The sequence below is a fragment of the Colletotrichum jinshuiense genome, chromosome 1 (assembly GCF_051148585.1).
Source record: "Colletotrichum jinshuiense chromosome 1, complete sequence".
NCBI classification, from domain to species: Eukaryota; Fungi; Ascomycota; class Sordariomycetes; order Glomerellales; family Glomerellaceae; genus Colletotrichum; species Colletotrichum jinshuiense.
This window is the reverse complement of record NC_139302.1, coordinates 999,596-1,016,700: the sequence shown is the minus strand read 5'-3', so window position 1 is coordinate 1,016,700 and position 17,105 is coordinate 999,596. Positions and strand designations below refer to the sequence as shown.

General features: G+C 52.7%; 3 protein-coding genes across 3 annotated transcripts; 1 reads left to right on the top strand and 2 right to left on the bottom strand.

Annotated features, from left to right (window-relative positions):
• Positions 1-2,317: 2,317 nt before the first annotated feature.
• EsH8_I_000276 (uncharacterized protein) lies at positions 2,318-4,619 on the top strand (the record flags this gene model as incomplete). The annotated part of the gene is made up of 3 exons (XM_083267689.1): positions 2,318-2,579; positions 2,853-3,301; positions 3,402-4,619. The coding sequence occupies 3 exons, from the start codon at positions 2,318-2,320 to the stop codon at positions 4,617-4,619; spliced, it is 1,929 nt and encodes a 642-aa protein (XP_083118127.1).
• A 3,466-nt stretch (positions 4,620-8,085) lies between these two features.
• On the bottom strand, positions 8,086-11,464 carry EsH8_I_000275 (uncharacterized protein; the record flags this gene model as incomplete). Its single annotated transcript, XM_083267688.1, has 11 exons — positions 8,086-8,185; positions 8,245-8,498; positions 8,553-8,640; positions 8,694-8,796; positions 8,865-8,980; positions 9,031-10,370; positions 10,547-10,604; positions 10,663-10,762; positions 10,823-10,886; positions 10,942-11,271; positions 11,327-11,464. The coding sequence occupies 11 exons, from the start codon at positions 11,462-11,464 to the stop codon at positions 8,086-8,088; spliced, it is 2,691 nt and encodes an 896-aa protein (XP_083118126.1).
• A 979-nt stretch (positions 11,465-12,443) lies between these two features.
• EsH8_I_000274 (uncharacterized protein) lies at positions 12,444-14,083 on the bottom strand (the record flags this gene model as incomplete). Its single annotated transcript, XM_083267687.1, has 3 exons — positions 12,444-12,779; positions 12,831-13,205; positions 13,259-14,083. The coding sequence occupies 3 exons, from the start codon at positions 14,081-14,083 to the stop codon at positions 12,444-12,446; spliced, it is 1,536 nt and encodes a 511-aa protein (XP_083118125.1).
• Between the last annotated feature and the right edge of the window lie 3,022 nt (positions 14,084-17,105).

Sequence of the window (17,105 nt, the reverse complement as noted above, 5' to 3'; positions counted from 1 at the left end):
GAGGGCGAGAGAATGAACGCAATATCAGAAAATGGGCCCTGGGGCCACTGTAACTTTGGGGAACTGGGGCTCTTTAGTGTGGTGTTCCGCCAGTCCGTCACCTCCGTTTTGACGTTCTTTATTTGCGGATTTCCCCCAATAACATACATGGGACCGCGTAATGAGTGACCAGTGGCACATTAGTCAATCTCAAGCATCATCGGCGCCAGATCAGATTGGTTTGACATGGCGAAACCACGCTGCAAACCGGCCGTTGCAGCAGCGGCAGCCAGCGCCAGAAGAGCAAGGCTTGAGATATGTCCCGTTGTGGGATCTTCTCCTGTACATCACCATAGCCCAAGACCCCAATGTCTCCCTCCCCCCTCCTCCCCCAGCAAGGGTTCTGTCTGGCTTCGAAGGGGTTCCAGGGACCGGGCCAAGGCCTTCCCGTCGTTGTCCTACACACAGGCCCCCGATTTCAAAACGGGGGACACGCATCACTTCCACGCCATCCCATCGTCTCTAATGTTGCAACTGTCCGGGGCACCCCGCCTCGCTGGTATCATCAGCCACAGCGGCATCCTGATCCGTAGGTACGTAAACGCACCCACTATACGGTGTTTTGGGTTGCCCAAAAAAAAGGAAGGGGAAAAAAGGGAATCGGTCGACAACAATAACGGACGGTGACTGAGTGTGGGTGTGTGTGCGCGTGTCTCCGTCACCCTGTGAGCACACCACGCTACCAACCTCTACCCCCCTGCTCGATCTGCCATCCAGCGGACAGCCCATCCATCTGACTACTGCTGCAAGGCGAAGGAGGCCTGGGTTCGATGCGGCTGCTGTACCGAGCGCCAAGCTTCAGGCGGTGGAAACGTTGCCGTGCGATGTGGCCAAGATTCTCGAAGGCGAAAAATGCGACAAAATGCGAAAACAGCGGGTAAAAGGCCCTACCTGCTTTGCTGTACGTACTTCTGTGCTACTCACCGTAACTATTGTCTACTTGGCCGTTCCTCCTCACCTCACACTCACCACTCTATTCTAGGAAGCCAATGCCTGGTCCCGGCCTCGGTCCTGGCTCTCACTCCTACGTGGTACCTCCTGGTCCTGGCTCTGTGAAGGCCTGGGATGAGATGGTAATTGCTCCTCTCTCCTGCTTGCTTTGAGCAAGGATGTCATGCCCATGCAATGCCTATCTCCTTCTCTCTCCATGCCATGCTCCCATCCAATCCACATCGAGTCCCGCATCCCATCCCATCCCATCCCATCATCCGTCCCCTTTCCCACTGTCCAGCGCCGTGGTCCACCGTCCACCGCTCACGGACAGCACCGTCGAGGAGGGGAGCGTGAACAAGAGCCAAGACCCTGGGGCATATATCAAGAAAGAGCCCCTGTGCCCTGCCCGCCGCGTTCCCAGTCGTAGTCGTCCAGCCACTGCTGTATTCGTACACTTTCCGCACCTTCGTTGGAGATTGATGATTCCCGGGTTCGATAACCTGCCGCTCGCTCCACGTCCTCGTCTCTCGCTGCCTCGCGCTTCACTTTAAACCTCACCTCTCCCAGATCGCGGAACCCCTCCCTTCTCCAGCTCTCCCCCCATTTTCACTCCGGGACACCTCGTCGACAACCTCTCACAACGGGCGCCAATCTCATGTGAATCCGGTTTTGAGCGTTAGTGCAACTGTCCAATCCCACACTCGCTCCCACGTACGCCGTCTGCACCGTCACCGTCACCCACCCGCGCCCACCCATTCCGATCCCGCCAACACCAAAACACAAGTCTGCGTCCCAAAGCACGACCCGGCTTGTCTCGACGCTTTTTTTGCCAGACAAAGTATTGAAAGCCACGGGAAAAAGGAAAGCAGAAACCCAATTGCCAAGCAACGCAAGGGCATTCAGCTTCGACTCTTGAGAAACCCGACGCCTATCAGTCACTTGTCAGACTTATTTCCTGGTTCCTGTATCCCTCGGCTCAGCCCTCGGTTTCCAGCGCCTCTGTCTCTCCCCCACAGTCAAAAAGGGGACTTCTACGCTCGTTGGCCGCGCACTTCAAATAGCCAGCGCAATCACCATCAAACGTCGATTGTGATTCCGCTCGTTACACCGGAACTGTCACGCTTCTGCCAGTGACCGAAACCACAGACGCTTGTGCATCGCTCGAAACCCTCTCCACCGATTCACTGATTTTCCTTTTCTTTTGGGAAATCTTTGAATTGCTCTTCTGGACCGTCTTCCACAGCTGAACGCCGGCTTTTTGGTTACAAAGCACACCAATCGGGACAACACCCCGTTCGTCATTCGTCCATACTCCCTTAGCTCTGGTCTCCAGAGCAGTTAATCGATGGCTACACCCTTTGCTCGCGCAAGCCTCGTCACAACGGATACTTCCTCTACCGTCGGCAGCATGGTCTCCCAGTCACCCGCCCTCAGTGCAGGACACTCTGACGCTGGCTCGGGCAGCGGAACCCCCAACTCGTCTCCTCCCGCCTCCAGACCTCGCAGCCCCGAGCTGAAGCAGGATGCTTCATCAAGTGCTTCCGATTTGGAGCCCCTTGAGCCCTTGACCGTCAAGAACGTCTGCTTCGTTGGCGCTGGTTTCGTTGGTAAGTGATGCTATGGTGATAGCTACCCGCGTCACCTTTCCCCCACCCTTATCCCAAGTCCTTCAAACCCTTCACCCTGGACAATTGCACGCTCGAGACGGCATGAGCAGTTTGTGGCTGCATCATCGAAATTGGCTGCCAGACATCGAGAGCTAGCTATACTTGCTCGCAATGGTGCAATGCCAATGAAGGCGCCTTTTGTCTGCTTCCATTATCATCAAATTCCTAATTAGGAAACTCACTTTCAACGTTGGAGCTAACCATATCTTGCAGGTGGCCCAACTGCTGCTCTGATCGCACTGCACAACCCCGACCTTACGGTAAACGTCGTGGACCTCAACGCCGACCGCATCGCGGCATGGAACTCTCCCCACCTGCCCATCCACGAAGCCGGTCTCCCCAAGATTGTGCGCATCGCTCGCGACGGCACCAACGAGACGACGGCCTTCCTCCCGTCGGCCGGCAAGGCCCTGAAGCTCGCATCTCGCAAGCCTAACCTCACCTTCACCACCGACGTCCAGCGGTGCATTGGCGAGGCTGACATCGTCCTCATCTGCGTCAACACGCCCACCAAGACGTACGGCCTCGGCGCCGGCTACACTGCTGATCTGAGCGCCCTCGAGGGAGCTTCCGAGACCGTGGCCAAGTACGCCAAGGATGGAGCCGTCATCGTCGAGAAGAGCACCGTCCCGACGGGAACCGCCCGCATGATTCGTGAGATTGTAAGTTTTGCCCCTCTTGAAGAAATAACGTCTCTCCGGCCCTATGAGCTGTGCAGGACGGGAAGATGACTTGAAATGATGGCTAATATCCTGAAAACAGATGGCTCAGTACCAACCTAACTCTGAGTTCGAAATCGTCTCCAACCCCGAGTTCCTTGCCGAGGGAACCGCTGTCCGCGATCTCATGCACCCCGACCGTATCCTCATCGGCAGCTCTACTACTCCTGCTGGAGTCCGCGCGGCCAATGCCCTCAAGAGCGTTTACGCTGCTTGGGTCCCCGAGGCCAAGATTTTGACCGTGAACACTTGGTCAAGTGAGCTTACCAAGCTCGTCGCCAACGCCATGCTTGCTCAGCGTATTAGCAGCATCAACAGCATCAGCGCTCTGTGCGAGGAGCTGGGCGCGGATGTCCAGGAGATCAGCCAGGGCATTGGTGCCGACACGCGTCTGGGCAAGAAGTTCCTGCACGCCGGTGTCGGCTTCGGCGGTTCTTGCTTCGAGAAGGACATTCTCAACCTCGCCTACATGGCCCGTACCCTTCACCTGGACACCGTCGCCGACTACTGGATGGGTGTTCTTGATATCAACAAGTACCAGCGCGAGCGCTTCGCCCAGAAGGTCCACCGTGCTCTGAACGGCAACCTGCGCCGCAAGAAGGTGGCCATTCTTGGATTCGCCTTCAAGGAGAACACCAACGACACCCGCAACAGCATTGCTGTCCACATCATCACGGAGCTTGCCCACGAGATGCCAAATGAGATTGCCATCTTCGACCCCGGCTGCGACCCCTTGGAGGTGATGGAGGAGGTCCGCCAGTCCATTCACGACGAGCGCGTCGTGGAGCGTGTCAAGGTCCACAACAACTGGCGCGATACCGTCAACGGCTCGAGCGCCATCTGCATTCTCACTCCCTGGTACCACTTCCGCTACCCCAAGCAGGCGCAAGCTTCTGCCCGCCGCTCCTCCGTATGGAGCGGCGGCGAGGCTTCCCGCGAGGAGGCCAACGCCTTCATCAAGGAGTCGCTGTCCGAAATGGATATTGTGGAGCTCGAGAAGCTCGTCTCTCGTGCCAGCGCGAACACGCCGGTCGATCCTCTGAAGCGCATGAAGCCGGAAACCGAATGCCAAGAGGGCTGCAAGGGCTGCAATTTCGACGCCGCCAATGAGGACCTTGGTGACCCCATCGATTGGGAGTGGGCCGCCTCCGTCATGAAGCGCCCGCGACTCGTGCTTGACGGACGCAATGTCGTCTCTGTTCCTGAGCTCGAGAAGCTTGGCTTCCAAGTACAGGGTATCGGCAAGGGTCTGGTCATCTGATAAGGACCGGCCAAATCGTCATGTTGCGTCGAGAGACAGCGCGCGGTGGATGAGTGAGACTACGGGGGGTTTGCATTTTTCGGACATTGACGACGACCGAACGTACATTAGATGAGACAAACTCAACTGCACAGTAAGGCGTTCCGGAGGACAAGGGCAATGGGCGGCGTATCATCATTCATGTCTAGAGGACCACCTATTTTTTTGGATCCTCTGACCTTCTTTCGCTTTCAATTCCACAACGCTGGAGATGTTGGAGTCTAGCCGACTTTGTAATTCCGGTCTTTTAATCCCCCTCAAGGGGGGGTACTGGTGGAAAGCTTTCGCTAGATACTGGGATAAATATATACCCGATTGTATACGTTCGATCTGAGTATTGCGTTGGATTGCAAATGACTTGTGCATCCCATACACCCTAATTGGAACCTGACGGCATCTTGACTTGGTCGCGGATTCGGCCACTCGAAGTTATCACCAATTGATCCGCTGCAGCAAATGCTTCAACTCCTCAGGTTGCTCCATATCCGTACCTTCGACCTTCGCCTAACATCAGCGAGTCAGCGTCGATGAACGGAAGCGAATCGGCTTGTCCTCCGCCGAGCATACACTACGTCAAGAAGCATCCACCTGCCTGCCGCGGTGTGATTGCGCGTCCACACCGGCCCCTCCTCCTGTTCCAACCGAGACTCCTCAGACTGTGTGTGTGCGTGTGCTGGTGCTCCATTGGGGATTGGCAGAAGACAGTGGTTCCTTGTGGCGAGCCGGTAATATACCTGAAGTTGGCCACCGAAGAGGGGTTCATCTGGGTCCTGGACGGCGTCCAGGTACAACCTTAATTAATTAACTCGCTCAGGCCCAGCGACGCACGTATCCCATGCCTCGGGTCCCATATAAATAACGGAGACGTTACGGTTCTGATTACATACTGTGTGCCCTTTAACTCGGTGAATATACTAATCGGATAATAAGCAAGATCTAGATAGAGCGGCGGGACCATTTTCGGAATGAGGCCCACAGCACTTTATTGCCGTCAACGCGCATACTTGGTCGTGTCTTTTGATTCGGCTCAAATCTCATTCGTCTCGGGGTCCTTTGACTCCTTCAATCTTGTGTCGAGGTTTGCGTCGTCATCGGGAACGGACCCGTGCCAGCACAGGTTCCCTTTTCCCCCTTCCTTCTCCAGTGCCCAGCCCCCTGGGCCGACGATCTTGCTGGGTTCGTCGGCAGGTCATCCGGGGATGTTTGTGATAGATTGCGAGGCAGGGTCGCCCTCCAAGTTTCGGAACCGCGCCCAAATGAAATCCTGCTGGGGGGAGGGCATCTCTTTTTGGGCAAAACGATTTGTTTGCTTGCGTCTTTGTCTATGTGTGGCCATGTTTGCAAGGCATTGCGCCCCTATATTGGTTGCACGTTTCATTCCGCATCCCGCCGCGGGCCCAAGGCGCCCGCCTCCCCCCCGGCGCCATGTCGTGATGCGCAAACCACGCACCAGGTAAAGTGAGATGGTGCGTTGCCGCCATCGACGGACCGAAAAGCTTGGCCCACCCCTGTTCCCCCTGATCCCTTCCGAGCCGGGCCCGGTCGCTCGCCTGCAACGCTAGCCCGCTTTATACTCGGGGGTGGTGGTCCCAAGTCTCGCACGTATTTGGGTATGTTTCTTCTGTATTGCAGGTTGGGTGGTTTGGGGGCTCTCAACTGCCGATGTGGATGGGTTGGAGGGCTGGAGTTGGACGGCTCCGTAGTGTAGTGGAGGACGCGTTGTGCGAGAGTCTGGAACAGGCCCCGAAGATGGAGAGTGTCTTGCGGAGTCGGGCTCTGTGGCATCATGGGCCGCTGTCTGGTCCCCGCCGGTGCCGGTGGGATGTTCCGGCTGCAGAGTCAGGAGCTCCTGGCTTGAGAGGTGGGCATCTAGGCCTCTCTGTGGTGTGTTGGATCGGCCCGCCCAGGCGCCATTTGGGTTCTAGCTACTTAAGTTCAAGGGGATGGTGCACATGCAACTGAGCTTAAACCGTTAAGTTGGCGGGAGAGAACAATAAACTCCCACTTGTCCTCCGTGAAGATGGTGTCAAAGATCATCGGCAAATGTGAGTCTATCGGCATATCAAGCCATTCGACAAAGAAGTAGGCCGCTTCATCATAGGCATCATAGGCAACAAGGTTGATCCAGACCGTACCTGCATCCACGGAACACCAGTAAAGTAACCATCCCTCACATCGCCAAACCGTAGAGACCGCGGACCTCAGCGACCCCACTTGATTCCGGGGGGGTTCGGGTTGCGGGGGGTTGCGGCGGTGGAAGCCGTCCCCCTTGTCGTCGTCCAGCCATAGCCTCGGACTCGGGCGCCGTCGACGGAGATGCGGCCTGGCGTATCTGGCGATGGATCGCATGAGCGGGGCGAATGCGTCCCTTTGGAAGACTGGACCGGGCAGCCGGGGCACGGCGGCTCCGTTGGGGGTTTGGCTTATTAAGCCGATGAACAATCGGATTTGTTTTCGTGACGGAGTGCATATTTTGACGAAAAGTATGGTAGAATCTAGAATGCCAAAGGCTATGTTGCCGAGTAATTTTTATCTCTGAATTGCCTGTGTTGCCTTTCTAATTCTCGAGGGAAGAGAAGTTCCAGTCGATACCCTGACTGTGATGCATCCGTGCGAGAACCATGTAACATTGTATTGCATTCTCTACCTGCGCCGCTTCAGTTTGCTCGACTTTGGGAGCCCATAGTTCTCCTTTGATCTGCTGACCACTTGCACTGGGTTGTACCTCCCCAAGAGTGCATTTCTTTTACTTGGTTTGCCACTCTCGATCTAACTCGGGAATATCTACCCTCGTCCATAAACTAGGAATCGAGGCGAAGGGAGATCAGAACCGTAAGTCCCCCTGCACGAGCATGCAGGCTCTCGATTAATCTGGAGATTGATGCCTTATTTCGGATCCGCGGTCATATCGCATATACTGACGGGTTCCCAGTGGAAGAAAACCCAGAAAAGAATTGACACCGAAGGAGACCTAATTAACAAACCGGTTCAGCTTCATACCTTAGTTAATGCTCTCGACATACATGCCTGTCACTTAGTACACCTGCCACAAGAGAATGCCTAGTAAGCAACAGTCGTAATTCCTCTACCCGACCCCATGCCTTTGAAATCGTATCATACCTACACTCGTAGTCGACCTGATGTTGCATCGCTGGGACTGAGAGAAGAGAACGAGACACTGATTCCCTTTACCATAAGGCTGGAAGTTATTTTCATGTGGCCACCCACCTGCTATATGCGTTGTCACAGGGCACGGGAGTTGTCAACAGTTGGAGCCCAAGGATAAATGTTTCACGTCCAGAGGAATCTAGCAGAGAATATTGCTAGTTCATGCATAATTGAGTTACCCTCGAGATGGCATGTTGTATGGCTTGTAGCAATGGCCCCTGCCCTCCATCCTCTCCACCCTCTGCATCGAAGCAGACACCTAATATTGTCCCAAGACGGAAATTTCAGGCGTTCGAAGGACTTCCCAGTTGTCCGCATGAGACGGGTTGCCGAAAGGCTTCAACAAGGCAAAGCGAAGTCTAACAATGTCTGTTAGCCTGGTGATTGGTGGGTTTGGGCAAAGGCAGCTAGTACTTACGTGTAGTTACCAACGGCAATTTGGCTTCCGTTACCAAGCTTTCCAAACCACCAATGCTCGTCCTGCTCGTAGGCGCCGTTGCGGTTGCGGTCCAGAAGAGGGTAGGTGAAAGTCTCGTCTGGGTCATAAATGTCGGTGTTGATGCGGTCTACCCTGCCTGAACCGATCCAGGATGCGACGGTGCCGATGTACCCGTTCTCTCCCAGAACCGGAGGATACTTCCACTGGCGCTCAGTCCACCCTGCCTCGAATATCTGTTATGTTCGTTAGTCAAATGGACCCTGCTGAGTATCAAGTCTGATACGTACGTCCCAGCGTGTCTCCTTAATACCATAAATCGGCTTGCTGATAATTCTCGGGAAGTCTTGGGCTTCCAAGCTCAGGTTGAAAGTGAAACTGTGTCAAATTAGGGACATTTTCAATTCGAGATCCTGTCAATCTTCACTTACTAGGGCTTGTTATTGATGTGCCTGTTTGCATTGGTAGACACTGCAAATGCGTAGTTGGTTTCCTCCAAAGGAGTCAATTCTTTCCGAATATCGGCGGCGATTCCTGTGAATAAACGTTTGTAAGTAACCCAAACTTCCCCAGAGGTATGTTCTAGCGCGACGGAAACCTACCGAGGTAAGGCACCGACAAAAATTCGCTGTTACTGCCAGAAACGAGGATTCGTCCGCTGTAAAGAGGAAGACCGGAAGCGTTCCAACCCAGGGTATCCGGGTTCTTGAAGTTGACCCTGAACAAACTCATTAGTTAGAGTCACTATGAAGAATGCTTCTTGCTTACGAGATGGTCTTGCTATCACCAGGTTGCAGTGAAAAGTCCGCAGGGAGGCTGATTTCGGGCACAAGCTTCTGGGGGACCATGTCGAAAAACTCCTTTACTCTCTTGGTTCCCGGGGCAGCGTTGACAATAACCTGGTCAGCTGATGCCCAGCCAAGAACATCTGTCGAGACGGCATCTTCCACGGAGAACTTGTAAGTGACTGCTTTGTCGTCATTGTTCGTTACCTTGATGTCATGATACCTGTTGAAGTACCTGGTGTCGTTGAGAGCGATCTTCTTGAAGTCAATGACGGTCTTGTACTGCAGGACCTTGGATGCATCGATCAAGCCATTGCCAATTTGAGCGACAGTCGCAGGGTGGCCGAAGTCCCTTTCAGTAAGACCATCAGCCCACGGTACGGTGATGCCACTCGATATTATTCGCTTGCCAAGATCCTTGGCCCATGCTGTCCCGCTGGGATGCGTGTTTCGTCCACCGTATACGCCGACGTAGAGAGCCGCCACGCCAGCCACGTACGGGGCCGCCATGGATGTCCCGCTTTGAATAGAGTAGCCGCCGTCAATCCATGTGCTGTAAATCTTCCCGCCAGGTGCCGCAATGTCTGGCTTGATCTGCAGATCGTACAAGGGGCCGATGTTGGTGAAGTAGTTCGGGTCGCCGCCGAGAGGGTATGTCAATGCAACTGGGAGTCCGCGGTTGGTTGAGAAATCGGCGGTGACGTTGCGACCTGCCTTGATCGCTTCGATGATCTGCTCACCAGCACGAGCAGAGATGAGTCCGACACTGCTGTTGGTGTTGCCGATGACGGGATATGACAGAGGGTCCTCGTCGTTGTAGACGAGGACAAGACTAGCGCCCAAGAGTCCAAGATTCTCTTGCTGGTCGTGAATGCTGCATAAGTTCGCAGACCCATATCTCACAAGCACCAACTGGCCAGTGAAGTCTCTGGAACCAGGCTCAAGGGGCTCGCATGCATCCGCGGTAGCCTTCGTGTCGAGGGAGAAGGGCACAATGGGCACGTCGACAATGTCGGCTGGGAATGGATCGTATGCAATGGGAGGGATGAAGCCAAACCTTACGACCTCCTCGCTGCCCCCGTCGACTCCCGTGAAGGTGACGTCGAACGGGTACCCAGGGAATGACTGGGAATCGACGGATGCTACGGCAACCACATTCTCGCCCGACGCACCGGTGCTGCTGAGAAATGGGCCAACAGTGCCAACGTTACCTGACGCAACAATGGTCACGATACCTTCGTCTGCGAAGCGAGAGGCAAGAACCGACCAAGCCTCTGTTGCCCAGCCCTGGTTGGAGCCGACGCTGGCGGTGATGATGTCAACCTGTGACCGGGGTCAGTTGACATGAGTTCAACTAGGGGTTTGGAATAGTACTTGCCCCATCGTCGTAGGCTCGGAAGAAGGCTTCAAAAATGGTTGCCGAGTCTGTGAACCCCTGCGGAGAAGTAACACGTTAGATGCCGAGTTTACCAAATATCCACATCAGGAGGAGCACTTACGTCCTGAGTAAAGATCTTGTAAGCGTAGAGTGTCGCCTCCGGAGCAACTCCAGACCATCTGAATAAGTTGAGAGTCAGCAACAGTCTTTGGTTAGATTTGTAGGATGGTGCCTCACCCGGCGCCCTTGCCAGCCACAATTCCTGCAACGTGAGATCCGTGGCCCTGTTGATCAAGAGGATCTTCGTCGGGCTCCTTCTCTCCAGAGTACGGCCACACTTTAGGTTGCAACTGTCAGCTTGAATTCTCGACAATGCACAATAACACATGTTACTCACGTCCGTCACCGGCAAAGTCATATCCTCTTTCGACCTTGAAGCCTGATCCGAAACCGCCGCCGAGCTAGCATCATGTCAGCAAGTGGCCAACTTGAATCCACAAAGGTTGAAATGCTCACGTCGGGGTGCTTGTACCAAATTCCAGTATCTACGACTCCGACCTTGGCACCCTTTCCGTAGATGCCCTGACTGTGAAGTTTGGAAACGCCGGTCGCGTTGTGCGTTGAATACGGCTCGTTCTCCCCTTCAACAGCGCGTCTGCTCTCCACGGGGTCGAGCTTCACTGCGACGTTGGGCCAAACATTAACGACACCCGGAAGGCTCAGAAGTGAGTCTAGGTTATGGTTCCCCGTCTCGATACTTGCACCGGAAAAAACCTTGTTTTCAAAGGTCTTCACGACTTTGATGCCATCTGTCGATGCAAGCCCATCACGACGCTTGGCTGAACCCTAGGATCGGACATCAGAATGATTTCGGGGAGTACTCTACTAAATGCTGTCTCACCGGCGCGAACTCGACAATGTAGCTCTTTGAAATAGGCCGGTCGTTATCCCTAACACCGGCGTCCTGGCGGGGTTTCAGGACCACATTGTCCCCCGCTTGCACGAGCGGGAGTAAGAGGGCGAGAGCTGTGAATCTCATTGTCGCGCGGATAATCGCGATGGATTACACTCGGAGAGACGAGAGTGTCAGAGCACAGACAACAACTTCCCGTTCAAGCAAGGTGGTACTGGTATAAATAATACCTTTCCCGTAGATTGCGGCCATGGTACTCGAGTCTCTAGTGACATGACATCAAAAATGAGCTGATTGAGTTGGAGCAAGATGTTATTTGTTGGTAGCCGCCATCGGCTACAAAATCGCAGGATTTAATAGTCATAATCATACTTTACGAGGTTACAGTGCATTACATGCCCCTTTGAGTACCTGGACTGGGGTAACATTGATGTTGCCAAGAGAAAATGCCCTACAATATACCACCTTATCAAATGATGGCAGATAGCCCACCCCTGATTGACACCACCATCCATGTCTTCTTCCTTTGGTCGTGTGCCTAACATACCTTCCCACTCAAGAGAATCACCCCGCGGAATAAAGTTGGGGGTAACGAGGTACTGTTCATGGCGTGCTGAACCCTTGCGGACTGCCAATCTACCTTCCCTCTTCAGATACTTGGCAACTCCGATTTGCGGAATGCCCCTGTCTATCTTCGCTTTCAAAACCTTATTTTTCCGTCGCTCTCGTATTTATTCTCAAAGACTTGGTGTTTTGAGCCCGACGAGATGATAACCAAGCGGCATGAACATGGACTGTCTGCCGGACCATGAGCTGACCCTAAATGAAGACCCACTTCACTGCCGGTGCTTTTCTCGATGTGTTTATTTGATTCGCGTTCGCCCAACAGGGCTGAATAAAGGATAAGCTAGGCCAGGACTCTAACCGGCATATGTCTTATCAGTTCAAACGGTCAAAGAGGAATTAGATACAGCCTGCAAGTTAATCCCTAACCTCTTTAAACCACAATTATCATTTGACTCCACCACTAGCCCAGCTGACCGTATTCTGATATCAATCATGTTCCAAATCGCCGGCTAACCGCGGTGACTTGTTGCACAGTCTCCTATCCTAGAGTTAAAGCTGCCACGCCTGAAGAACTTGCCGCTGCGGAGGGCTCATGCGTCCGGTAGGCTAACTGAATGGGCGCTCCAGGACTATCTTGGGCCGATGGAACCCGGCGACGAATGCCCGGGATGCATAGCGAATCGAAGAGATTATCAAAAACTGGCCTTCGAAATTCACTCTGAATGTTTTCCAGCGAACGACCTTGTGTCTCGGGCATGTATATTGCGAGAACGATGACCGTGAAGATCGTTAAGCCACCAAAAAAGAAATAAGCGCCATAAGCCGAGACCGATAACAGGATGGGGGTGATAAGTGCAACCAGCCAGTTGGTGAACTTGAAAACATTAGCTGTAATGCAAGATAAGAAGTGGGTGTTGCTACTCACAAAAGCCGAAGCCATGCCTATGGAGTTTCCTGCAGCTCTAGTGTTGCCTGGCTGTATCTCGCTGGCATAAATCTTGCTCACAACACCCCAGGTAGCACAGAAAGTCATTCCAAAGGCGAAGACTGAGATTATCACGATCCAGCGCGCTACGCCTGTGGTGCCAACACTACCAGCGGCGTAGAGGCTGCCGATTAGCATCATAAGCCCGGATAGAAGTACACCACCACTGATCGCCGATGTGCGGCGCCCCCATTTATCAGCTAGCATGGAGGCGGGAATGGAAATGATGAGCATGGTGATTGTAGAGACACCCGACGCGATGAGTGACGAGTTGGCCTTGGAAATCCCTGCCTGGTCAAACAAAACAGGTGCGTACTGTCAGGGTTAGCTTTGGACATGCGGGAGAAGATCAAAGACAAGGAGCTCACGTAAGTGATGGCATCGATGCCGGATAATTGGACCATTGACAGGATGAAAAGAGCAAGAAATGTTCTGGACCGATATGGCCGTCGGAATGGCAGAAGAAAGTTCTGTCGGGCCGAGAGGCTAGGCTGCACTTGCGGTGTGTCGAGGAACTCGCGCCGTGCCTCTACCATATCGAAATCAAGCAAACCAAGAGCCGTCATTGCCTCCTGTGTTCGTCCCCAAAGCAGTAGCCAGCGCGGCGACTCTGGTAGTGCCAGGCAAACGAGAGCCAGCATTATCGATACAGCAATCTCGGCGATATAAGGAAGACGCCATGCCGTGCTTCCCTCGAGGGAGCTTGTTGTGAAGCAGGAGAAATACGCAACGCAAATCCCAAGCGTGGTCATGAAAAACGGCAAGGCGGACAAGCGACCACGACGGCGCGACGGTGCAATTTCAGCAAGGTATACCCAAATGTTGCCGAGGAAGACGCCTTGGCCAATCCCACTGACAGCACGACCCAGGATGAACTGCCCCAAGCCGAATGAGGTTGCCTGTAGAAGAGCACCGAGGCCGAAGAGTGCTGCACCGGGTAGGATGACGCGAAGACGGCCATACTTGTCGGCCAGTTGCCCGGCAAATAGTGCAGGGATAATACCAGTCAACAAGATCATGGAGACCGTAATGCCACGAACAGTCGCAGAGAGTTCGCCGAGCGACGTCGAAAATTGCTTCATATGAGCAATGGCGCCTATGCATCCTGTATCGTAGCCATTAAGGAAACCGCCGAACGACAAGGCGATAGACGCCGTGATATAGTTGGGCATCAATTTTGCGAGATGCGGCATGATGAAGGTGATATTTGAAGGAACAGAAAATCGAGGACAGTCTGGAGGCCGTCAGACCAGATAAGAACTCCATCGCCTTCCCCGGAGTCGGCGCTAACCTTCAGACAGTTGACCCCAACCCCGCAGTCGCTGCGGGAACAATTCTGGTTGCCGATCATAACTCACCTGGAGGCTTGAACCAATACTTTCGCCGGAATTTAAAGGATAGTGCAGTCGTATGCTAACGCGGGGGAAAAGACTTTACTTTACCTACTCCACAACATTCGAAGGTCACAATACACCACACTCCTGGTTATCAAGGTATCCCCCGTTTTCATGGCTTAACTACGCCAACCACCTTTGAATTGGCTCCATCACCTTCTACTTTTCTTACGTCCGGCCACACCAACTACAGTGACCACCAGAATGTCTGAAAACGCCGCCTAACTGTCTCGCCACTTGAGTGGTGTTTTCAGACATTCTGGTAGGCACTGTACAGACGAGGGCATACGATCCTTAATTAGTAGAGATAGCTAACTAACCGTTGTCCCTATTCTTATCGCGGGCCAAAGTACTACCTTACAGATATAAACTCTGTGGAAGTAGGAACAGATCTCACTTAAAAGGTAGCTTGACTAGACCCCAGAATTTCACAAATCTCTGGCGCCCGATTGGTCAATTGGGATTAACTTCCTTGAAGAAGCCTCGGGGGCTAGGTTTGTTGATATTTGTTCACATGCTAGTGGACAATGAAAGGAAGCAGCATACAGTCGTCATCTCATTGAATGCGAATGGACGTCATTTTTGGCAAGGATGGGATAAAGCCAATTAGATATATTACCTGGAACTGCCCAAAACTATTTGCCAAATTAAATGCTTATATATCTGCTGGATTACTTAGCCAGAATACAGCCAGGCGGCCGCAGCAATGGCCAGAACCCGGAGATCCAACCTCCAGCTGCATATCTTCACTACCGCTGCTGCCAACCTTCCCCCTTTTTCTTGTACACACACACACACATACACATATACAGAATACAGACCAGTTTACCTCATTAATTTTTACTACGTTGATTTATCAACCATATGGGTATCCTGTGATACCAACAATGTCAATGTTTTTAGAGTATAAATGGGTGTTTCAGCCCTTGAGAAAAATGAGGTCCATTCGCACTCAATCAATGGGACAGGAACAGATGCATCGACGAGTCGATTCAGAGCCTAGTTAATATTACTCTCTGTACGACGAAAAGAAAAGAAAGTATTAACAACAAGTGGAATAGACCTCTTAATTTTTTTTCACCAAGTTGGCTGGATAGAATATATCACGCTTTCTTCTGAGGGCTTTCCCCCTTTTTCACAATATTTCACCTTTCTAGGACTTTGTGGTTTAGCTCTCCTCCATAGTTATTATGAATGCATTTTATTTTCCTGTACGCCTTGTACAGAAATCTTCGCTGCAGGCATGGCATTTAGTTGTGGCCGGTGCGCTGGAATGGCTTGTGGGGCCGAAATTGGATGCGCGGTCTTCTAGGTCTGGCCGGGTTTCGGTAAGTCCAGCCGAATCGTCACGGCCATCGTGGCCGGATACGGGCCCGGAAAGCCCCGGGCGGCCTCCTTCGCCAATCGCTTGCATCTGGTGGGCTATTTGCACGTGTGAAATTTTTGAGTTTGTTAGCCTAAGTCCTGGCATGCATGTTCCATTGTGAACTGAGGAGCTTCATTAAACTGTATTATTTTCCGTGAGCTTATAGCAGATTTGCATTGGACTCTCGGTGGTCTATGCTCACGTAAGCGGGGAACAAATGACTCAGCTCGAAGATGATCATCGAAAGCAGATCAGCCAGATCAGCCTGACTAAATCAACTTCATCAAAAGGTTGAATATTGCCAAAATACCATTTATACTACTGAAAGTCGGACGGCTGGGTGGTAGTTGTTGTGTGTGAGATGGATTAGTTGAGAGTATCGCACCAAGGCGCTGGATACTATTAGTCGTCGGACTTGATTCTGAAAATGGCAAGGCCATCTCGGCGGATCCACTACCCCCTTGCGGTTCCCCGTCCTAGGCAGAGAGTAGTAAGGCGGATGCGAGCCTGACGTGGTGGTCCATGGGCACCCTATCCGTACCCGCATCATCGGAAGCAGCCAACACTGCTTCTCTGACTCGGATGCTTCATTCGTTACGTATCCCCTCCAGGTGCAATTCTTGGTACGGCTTGCCCCTGGACTGCTCCCCGAGATGGCGTCAAATTTTACGACCACATATGTCTTCCATGATAAACATGGGACTTCTGTTCAGGTACGGCGGGGCTCACACCACATCCCGAAGCTCAGCAGCTGATCATTTACGACTTTAAGAAATATTGTGATCAATCGTAGAACACAGGCAAGGAACATGAATCGTCCAATGGTTACGGCAGACAGAGCTTAATCGGGTCATCGGCGTTGCATACCATATCGGTCATGTCCAGATTGGCGTACTATTAGGCAAAGTTATCAGACTAATCCTCGGCTATATGCTCAAGTCGGCATGCTTTGGGCTACTCCGTGATGCCCGGAAAGGCGTAACGTCGTCTATAACTGACGCTAACCGAGATACCCCCCGTCAAAGTTGTTCGTTCATAGGTCTCAGATCATTGGCTTTTCTTTATTAGGCAGTCTGACATAAAAGGTGGGTACCGCACTGACACATCATTAAGTTTTCACTTGTCAACAGGTCCTCGTTTTGTTTTGAACGCTTTGGCATAAGGTCTATCCGAGTTCTATACCCATATTCTATACAAACAAATAGCAAAAGACAAAAACAAGCATAAATCGCATAAGACAGGTGTGGACGTGTGGTATAAAAGGACAAAGGTGTATTGACATTATATCGTGCGTGTCCTAGGTGGTTCTAAGAGAAGACCTCCAAAACTCCTATCCGTTCCAGACGTCCCTGAGGTTTGATGGCTCTCTCGCAAAGTTGGCAGGTTGTTCTCGCCAGACCTCGGCTTCGAGAGGCGCTCGGTGGTGGCAGTATTTGCAACGACTGTGAAAATCGC